Here is a 10000-nt window from a genome sequence, read left to right on the forward strand (position 1 = left end):
TGCAGTTGTATGATCAGACGTATTCCAATCAGGTACTACGTGCGTAGTCGCACATCCGCGCTAGCTAGTCATGACTAGTCGATCCTTACTTTGTGTTATTTATGCTGTTTAAAAAATTTCCAATTGGGCGAACAAACGAAACATTGCCAAAAATTATTTACTTTGTGATTTATTTACTTTGTTTTAAAAAAATTATTTATTTTGTGTTTTATTTACTTTGCTAGGTAGTCGTTGTAGGATCGACCAGTCACGACTAGCTAGCGCGGATGCGCGACTACGCGAGTGCGTACACCGGGACCACTGTTCTCAAGTAGTACCTTCCAATCGTGCCCATCCCAACTTTTTGTACACATAGGACTATGTTGTTCAACGAGCCCTTGCTGATCAAAGATTATAGGACGTGATTGGAGTGAATATAGCTATGATTTTTAGATGGTTGAGAACCACATAGATTATTTCTTTATTTCGATTCGATTATTTCTTTTTCCCTTTACTACGTATATTGATTCATATTCCATGCTCTGCCGGTGCTCTAGTAATAATTGTCTGCCATGAATTTTGTGCTGTTATGTAAATGAGCTTGTGCTGTGGGGATATTACTTAATTGTTTTATTCATTAAGCCTTGAGCTTTTATCATTATAGTTTAGGAGTAAAAAGATGGGAGAAGCCAACAATAATAATGAAACCAGTCAGTTCGTTCCACATCCGTTCAAAACTGCCGAAAAACCTCCACCCTAATGGTCATAATTCAACGCGAAGATTGTAACTAAACACAGCAGGAGGTAGTTTTTATCAACTTCCTCTGCTACGATCATTACACAGTAAAAAAATATTGGGTTTCACGCACACACGCACACATGCACGGACGTACGCGCGCGCGCACATTGTACTTGGGAGAGTAGTACAAAAACGAAGATAGATAGATAGATAGATAGATAGATAGATAGATAGATAGATAGATAGATAGATAGATAGATAGATAGATAGATAGATAGATAGATATGCGCACACAATGAAATATAATCATAAAATTGATAAAATACTAACGAATTCATTCGACTGATGGTGTTAATTACACGAGGCAGGTTATGTAACGTTCTCTTCGTTATTCCGAGAAGTCGCATTTTGTAGCTCCGCCTATGAGAATTACGAGAAAGAAAGAAACGGAGGCAAACGCGTCAGCATGTGACAATAAACTTTGATGCTGCCAATCTGAGTTGAGATTGCTATTCCAAGTTAAAATTGAGACAACAAACGTGTTTATACAGAAAACAACTCCTCCCACCAATAACATTTAGAAATGTAAGTGGAACGAAATGATTTCATTCCGAAATCGAAACCCTTTGATAAACTCAATTGTTTGGGTTCCTAACTCCTCTAAAGCAATGTCAAAATTGGGATATTGATCGTGCAGATGGGAGAACGTTTCTCAACAGCATTTAGCAGCTGTAGTTGACTGCGATCAGAAATCGAAACTGACTTACAAATGCAGTTAATTATTCGAGTTATTTATTTCTAACTTCACAGTACTCATTATAAACTTGATAATAATAATAATAATAATAATAATAATAATAATAATAATAACATTGTGTACAGTGCTCAGGTGCACTACAACTCATCTAAAGTGTATGTATAATCAGGTGTAGTTTCGGCGGATTTCGGAAAGCATGAGGGCCTTAAAGGATGCAGTGTGATGGCAGTCAACAACTGACGCAGGCAGTTTGTTCCATGCTTCAGCAACTCTAAGCGTGAAAAAATGTTTCCGAAAGTCATGGGAGCTGTGTTGTTTTCTGACTTCGTAGGCATGTCCACGTGTGTTAGACACATGGAGATCAAAAAGGTGTTCAGTGTTGTTGTTGATGAGGTGGTTGATAACTTTGTGGGTGTTTACCAAGTCCATCGCCAGACGCCGGAGCTTCAGTGAATCCATGCCCAGGGAAACAAGGCGCTCAGAGTATGGTAGGTGTCTGATGGAGGGTATGCGTTTGGTTGCACGTCTCTGAACAGATTCCAGGAGGTCAATGTTCTGAGCAAGATAGGGGTTCCAAACTGATGATGCGAATTCCAAGTGTAGTTGTACCATAGCTGTATACAGTTTTAAATAGATGGCTGGAGAGCGGCTAACAAAAGTCTTGCGGAGTGATGCCAAGACACCCTCAGCCTTCTTGACAATTTTAGAGATATGCTTTGTCCAACGCAAATCACTGCTGACAGTGATGCCTAGGTCACGCTCGCAAGAGGATTTCTTGATATCAGTGTTGTGGAGGGAGTATGTGGACGCAGGGTTTATACAAGCGTAACCACATGGTTCCGGGTTCAGTCCCACTGCATGGCACCTTGGGCAAGTGTCTTCTACTATAGTCTCGGGCCAACCAAAACTGAAAGAAGCCCGTCATATATATATATATATATATGTGTGTGTGTGTGTGTGTTTGTGTGTCTGTGTTTACGTCCCCGTAACTTAGCGGTTCAGCAAAAGAGACCCATAGAATAAGTACTAGGCTTACAAAGAATAAGTCCTGGGGTCGATGTGCTCGAGTAAAGGCGGTGCTTCAGCATGGTCACAGTCGAATGACTGAAACTAGTAAAAGAGTAAAAAGAATATACACATCTCTCCAGTTTTGTTTCAAACGAGAGGGATTATTGTTGTTTGATCCAATATTTTTAACAGTTGTTCAGCCCTAGGTCAGCCCTGATCCAGTATTCTTAATTGTTGTTTTTGTTTGATTCCAAGTCAGCCCTTACAAATAATTCTAAATGTTTAGTTCAGCTCAAACCCAATCAAGCAAATATATAATTAAAAAATACGGCAAGACTTCCGCCCGTATTCCCCACCAAAAAAAACACCCTTAAAAAATTTTTTTTTCCGACACCACATCACCCTTTTCGACTACGAGGAATACGAATCTATAAAAAAATCGGCATTTTTAAATTACCCCCCTCCCCACACGCCTTACAATAATATAAATATGGATAAATGAATAAGAGTGCCAGAAGGAATAAGAGAAGACGACACAACCGTAAAACGTAAAGTGAAAGGTTTTATTTAGATGTTAGTAGAGTGTGTGTCCGTGAGTACAACATAAGTACATACATAATAAGAACAATAATAGACAGACCGTCAAGCATACAATAATGTGTATGTGTGTACAAACAAGGGTGTATGCGTGTGAGATAAAATACAGAGTATAGAAATGTGTCTATAACAGAACGCTAGAAGTTCAGACACAAGATGAAGATAAATACCAGTTCGTAGTAAGGTACACAATAGTAGAATCTCTGTACAAGAAGTTGAGGTTACAAGGCAGAGCCGGTTGAACACATGTCGTGTAAGCGGTTGTGGCTGCTATGCTGTGCCGGGTTACTTGGTACAGAAGGTACTCGCAGGTTGAGCTTGCTGTTAACCATGGTGAAGTATTCACAAACAGCGTGAAGTTAAACCAAAACGAAGTTGTTGGCATCGATAAGATGAAGGCGACGGTGGTGGAGGCGTCGTTAAGATGAAGACGATGAAGGTGGAGGTCCGAAAATGCTGCTAGTGTTGTCTGTTGCTGGAACTGGCTGTGTCGCTGGGTGCTCTATGGTCAGGGGTTAGTCCTTAGAAAGACTAGAACCAAAGACGAGTTACGATGAATCGCTGAAGTTTTTATAGTGAAACGAGCTTAGCGTGTGAATATCTTCGTGCACTTTTGGGGTGCACAAAGCAATCACTCACTAGCCGTTGCTTTAATAATCCAGAATCTCTACTAGTCAGAAACAAACAGGACGCAGACGGAAAAATATACATATAACTACTTTATTCTCTTTCTTGGTAAACAATAACAATAAATGTGTTATCTGATGTCCTAGGTTCGGGCGCGCACCGCTATAAGTTAATAGATTGTAATATTTACAATCTTCAGCCCCAAAACAGAAAGGATTCAAGATGGCGTCGAACAATGGAGACGATGTTGGTCTGCAACAATTTTGGTTAAAAGTCTTCGGCCAAAGGACTGCTAGAATCAGTTCAGACGGTGAGAATATATGCGTGACTGCCGCCTTCAATCGCTGGGTCCCAAGTCATTGGCTGCTGCTGCTAGCGGTCAAACGTTCTACGACCCCCTTGCCTCGCTAACTGCTACGTAGGCAATAGGGTCGTGCTACCGGTGGTTCGCGCATGCGCGAGAGGGCCCTTCCTTTCTGTGCCTTGGTGAAGGCACCAACACGCGCGAAATACAAATGGTCGGTGCGCGAGCGCGCCTTATAATATCACTACAATAGCAAATTAGGAAGCTCCAGCAGAGAATTTAGAAGACTGTGTCACGGGGCCTTACCAGAAAGCTGCGATTGGTTGGGTTGCACATTGGCGCGTAATAGAACAAGAAACAAATTGCGTTTTTGAGAGTGTGGATTACATTAGATTGAAAATTGAAACAAGTTTGAAAAGAATAAGTGAAAATGCTAAAGTTTAGTGGTAACGAAGTCTGGGCAGAATAGATGAAGAATGATAAATTCTTCTAAAAAAAGTGTGATACAAGTAAAAGTATATTTTTACATTTGACGGATATTTTCCTAATCTTTGTTGTTGTTGACACAACATTTCGGCTGATACACCCTCCAGCCTTCATCAGGTGTCTTGGGGAAATTTCGAATCTGGGTTCTCATTCCCAAGTATGGATTCAGGACATCCGTATACCTAAAGCCGACTTTCACTGGACGATACCTTAACTTTAATTCCCACCATCCATACAGTGTAAAGAGAGGGATTGCTAAAACATCGAGCAATGAATATAAGTAGCGATCGTGATACCCACCACGAAGAAATTATCAAGCTCAGTAACAATCTCCCCAAATACCCCCAAAACATCAAGCTCAGTAACAATCTCAACAAATACCCCCAAAACATACTATCTACTCCAATTATGAAGAAAAGAGAGATGAAACCAATAAACTGTCTACAGTCTGTCTACCCTATGTGAAAGGACTCTCCGAAAAGATACAAAAATTATGCGGCCCATATGACCTCAGGACAGTATTCAAGAGTAATACTTCGCAAATGTCTCCTTCGGGTAAAACCACCAATAGAAGAGAATATGACCAAAAACTGCGTGTACTCCATCCCATGCAGCTGTGGTAGGTTATACAAAGGCGAAACATGCCGCCCCCTCAAAATAAGGGTAGAGGAACATCACAAAGCTGTGACACGAAGAGATATTGATAAATCGGGTATAGCTGATCATGTATAGGAAAATGAAGACCACCTCCCCCTATGGGATGAAGTTAAAATAATAGACAGAGAACACTATTGGAAAATACTGAAAAAAATAAGCAACACATATGCTAGGACACAACAGCCTCCTAAGCAGACCGAGTGCAGATATGAATAGAATATTGGAACCGGTATTAAGGAAGGATAGGAAAATATTAGATTTATAAGCCCTAAAATTCACTCCATAATTGCCTACAGACAAATGGCGCAGTGGTTAAGAGCGTGGAATAACAACAACCTCGAAAAATACCTTAGGAACAAGAACCCAGATTCGAAATTTCCCCAAGACACCTGATGAAGGCTGAAGGGTATATCAGCCGAACTGTTAACAACAAACAAGATGATGACATGTAAATAATGTACACAATTCCTCATCTCTTATAATATTAAAATAAATTATCTTTTACATACCTCTTGAAAATCACTGGATATATTAATCGCGAGTCCTGCACCCCCTTTTGTCCGAAACACCAAAATAAAGGATTTGCGGGAAAGTAGGAGGTCAGGGGTGTTGATTCCACGCGAAAAGTACAAGTTTTTTGGGGGGTGGAGAGTGAAAAGTGTGGGAGTGCACTTGTAAAAATTTACCTATTTTTATAGCTACAAGACTATACATCTAGGATCAAGAAGGGGTTAGTTGATTAAATCCTCCCCAGTACATTGCAGACAGTTTATTTAGTAATCTTTCGACTGATTATAAAATGAAAAAAGGCAGTGAGCAAGCAGAACCGCCGCACGCTGGACAAAATGCTTAGCGGCATTTCGACCGTCTGCACGTTCGGAGTTCAAATTCCGCCGAGATCGATTTTATCTTTCATCCTTTCGGTATCGATAAAACAAGTACCAGTTGAGTACTGGACTCGATATAATTGACTTTCCCCTCCCCCAAATTTCAGGCCTTGAAAAGGAAAAACGATCGCGAGTAGCCGGCATTAAAAAAAATATTATAAATTGAAGTTTTAGAAAACTTCTTGTTTAGAAACATAATCTCCGTAAAATAATAAGATAAAAACAAAAACAAAAAAATTGATTGTGGAAGAAAATCAAAAGTGTTGTTTTTTTTTTTGTTTTTTTTTTGCAAAATTCATTGAAAACATTAATTACAAAAGATTTTGACAGAGAGAAAAAGTGCTGTGCCTATTTGACACGTTCGCCTTCAACCCCGTAATTGACGAAAAGCAGTTGACATGAGTATAATTGGGGCGTAGCTACAGTGAACGCAACAACTTCCATCTAGGATTTTCCGATCCTCAGACCATTCTGCTAAATACGGATCATTTATAAAAAAAAAAAAGTATTAAAAGTAAACAGTATAATATATTTAAAAACAAATCACGTTTGAAACTTACCCCATAATTCTTGCAGAAGTTGTTTATGTAACAGCAAAGTATGATCTATACACACATGGGTAGGTGTAAGGAATATGTAGCTGTAAGGAGAGACGGGGGGGCAGTAGGTGAAACACACACGCTGCGCGCGCGCATATACACACATACATATATACATGTCTGCTATACACAATTTTAAACACGTGATTATCTGTGTACGTCTGTAAGTGTGTGTGTGTGTGTGTGTGCGACGTCCTATAACTGTTTGTGTCTCTACTTTTGTCAGGTTTCCCCTATTTCTGTCAGATATTGAGATTTTCTCATTACGTCAAGATTTTCAAATTTGGTCATATTGAAATAATTCTCCACGTTAAATCTGATTTTGTTATTTATTTGTTCCAGAAAAAACTGTAGAAAAATATTACTGAGATTTAAAGTGCAATAAATTTTACCTAATGAGAAAACAAGATTTGGAAGCTGGCATTTTCTGCGTGATAGTTGCATGATAGCTTTACTGAGCTTTCTTTTCGTGACAGATTACGAAATAGAAGCAAAATCGTCGAGAGGAGAAATTTTTATCAACAAACGAAAACAAAGCATTGAGACGTCTGAAGTTGTAAGAAGTACTTATTCTATCGGTCTCCTGGTGGTGGGACAAAGACACGCGCGCGCACACACACACATATATACGACGGGCTTCTTTCAGTTTCCGTATATATAAACAATTGCGGCGTGGAAGGTGTTTATAAGCCATTTAAAAAGCACACAAATATCGTTGGATTCACTTCAATATTTAAATTTAATTTGTCAAAATATTTTAGTCGCTTTGAAACAAATAAAATTTAAATGTTGAAGTGAATCTAATAGTTTTTGTGTGTTTTTTTAAATGGCTTATAAACACCTATGCTGCAATTGTTTTTGTTTCAGATCAAGTCTCTTGCTATGCAAGTACATCTCCGTAATATATATATGCATGTATGTATGTATGTATGTACATATATACATATATATATATATATATATATATATATATATATATACGACAGGCTTCTAGTTTCCGTCTACCAAATCCACTCACAAGGCTCTGGTCGGCCTGAGGCTCTAGTAGAAGACACTTGACCAAGGTGCCACGTAGTGGGACTGAACCCGTGGTTGGGAAGCAAGCTTTTTACCACGCAGCCACTCCTGAACAAAATTTTTTTTATAAATATGTGGAAAAATATGGACATCATGATTCGGACAAAAATTTCAAAACATTTCTGTACTTATGGTTACGGTTTTAGCGTTAGGGTTAGGGTTTTAGGGTTAGGGTCAGGGTTTTAGGGTTAGTGTTGGGGTAAAAAGTCAAAATTGAAGAAGTTGTGGTGGGGGATTTTCACAATGCCAACTTTTAGCAATTTTCCGGAACCTCCATATCTGAAAACAGGGATTTTTGGCAAAAAAAAAAAAATTACAAAAATAAACAACTTTGGGAGAAAATGGGGCAGTGGGGAGGAAGTCTTTCCCGGTCTGCTTACTAGACGCCTGAAATAAAATCTGAGCTGATTCTGATCATAGGATGTTTACTGGATCGAAGTTGTCAAAGGGCATATTTTGACTTATGACGAAATGGTCACGTTTGCAACGCGTGATGATTACGGATGGCCCGCTTATATATAATAAAAAGACAGGCGCAAACGGTGCTACTTTAGCGTGCGGTATACCGCAGTATCCTGTCTACGCTGTAAAATTACTTTTAGCGTGCGGTCTACCTTTTCTTAGCCTTTTACACTTAAGCGTGTGCAGCGCACATTATACCAGTCATTTACCATATTGGAAGACTTTCCTGTTAGAGATCACCAGCTTTAAAATCTCACACAAACTCAAATTACAGTGCAACCTGTTGATGTCTGTATAATGAAAAAAAAGAAAAAAACCCGTTACCTTTCCAAATAGAACGCGAAGTTTGACACCTTTTTCGAGGAGAGCAAAATGTAGGCCTGTATTCTCCACTTCTGTCACATTTTCGTTTGTCTTGCACGATGCTACCACATCGATGACAAGGTAGGATACTATAGTAGACCGCACACTAAAGTAGCACCAACGTGAACCTTGGTTTTAGAACGTATATGTGAGGGTTTGATAATAAAACCAAACTTACATGCAGCCACTAGGGAAGATGATATATAATAGTATTGGATAGCATATTCTATAAGTAGTGGATAGTCTTATGACACACATCACATACATCAACAGGTGATCTGTAATGGATCGGCATTAAAAAAAAAAAACACAAAACTAACAATCACTTGGCGGTGACAGCTGTATAAATAATATAAAATCCAATATAAATGTTGGTTGATCGATTGGGTTCACTTCATGCCTTACATTGCATACAAAAGTGAAACATGTTCCTCTATCAGGGGTGCTACCCATCCCTGATAACCCATACACTTTGGTTCCACTCAGCACCTAAATCTCACCTGTAGCTTCAAGTAGCTGTTTGCAACGCCAGCCACACCCAGGCAAATTGCAAATTGCTTCACCAGGCAGGCTAAACCTGGTGAGGGGACCCAATGGGTAAGTAGTTCTTGATGAGTTAGGGTTTGCTTACCTATGCATGTTAAGTCTGGTGGACTCTACGGAAGGAACCTTCATAGATCAACTGAGAGGAAGGCGGTCACAGCAGCACATTGTAGAGTGCAGAAAGCAAGGTAAGAGAAGCAAGACATCTTGGTCATTTGCTGCATCCATCTGCATTTCCAATCATCTTCACTTGGTTTTGACTTGGTTATTCCCATCAATATTTTGTATAAGTATCAGGATAATTATTTTGTGTATGCCGTCATCAACCTTGCACATGTTCAGTGCAAGGTTATATTGAGAATGACACCTGCCTTTTCAATGTAACCTGGTCAAAGCAGTCGCTGGAGCTCGGCGCAGTCCTCTGGCTTATGCCAAGCAGCAGCAGCAGCAATGCAATTTCACCGTTTCCAAATCAGCAGACTAATAGTTAGAAACAGGAACCATTCATCTTTTTTTTCCAGAGATGTTTTCATAGTTCCAGTCTAACTCAGTCTTCTGACTGGAAATGCTGGTACCACCATCATAAGTTTGGTAGCCAATGAATCTAACAATGTTCCTTCTCTCAAAGCTTCGTGTCTCATGAAAGATACAATGAAAAGATACAGTAATTTACGGAAACCGATTTATCTGGATCAGCCTGTTGTCCTTTCCCAAATAAGTAGCCAAACTATTGGCATTTGTATTCTTGTGGGCACTAGAGCAAAAAGCACAACATGCCATTTGCCAGTTTCTACAAGGTGGTGCACGAAAATTAGCCAGGATTCTGTAACATAGTATAAAAATAAAAATAAATTTTCACACAAGAGTGGCTGTGTGGTAAGTAGCTTGCTTACCAACCACATGGCTCTGGGTTCA

At 39.4% G+C, this 10000-nt stretch overlaps 1 protein-coding gene across 5 annotated transcripts in view; it reads right to left on the bottom strand.

The window, feature by feature from the left end:
* The window catches only part of LOC115223238 (inosine-uridine preferring nucleoside hydrolase-like), a 25314-nt gene extending 16493 nt beyond the window's left edge, over positions 1 to 8821 (bottom strand). Inside the window, exon 1 of one of the 5 annotated variants that reach the window (XM_036512326.1) lies at positions 3251 to 4008. In XM_036512326.1, coding sequence (XP_036368219.1) covers positions 3251 to 3465 — 215 coding nt within the window. In that variant the 5' untranslated portion in view covers positions 3466 to 4008. Of the gene's footprint in view, positions 1 to 1048; positions 1286 to 3250; positions 4013 to 6601; positions 6759 to 8720 lie in introns of those variants that run through there. The other 4 variants (XM_036512327.1, XM_029793734.2, XM_036512325.1 and 1 more) reach the window with 4 other exon arrangements.
* Positions 8822 to 10000: the final 1179 nt, after the last annotated feature.

This window comes from Octopus sinensis, linkage group LG22 (assembly GCF_006345805.1).
Source record: "Octopus sinensis linkage group LG22, ASM634580v1, whole genome shotgun sequence".
NCBI classification, from domain to species: domain Eukaryota; kingdom Metazoa; phylum Mollusca; class Cephalopoda; order Octopoda; family Octopodidae; genus Octopus; species Octopus sinensis.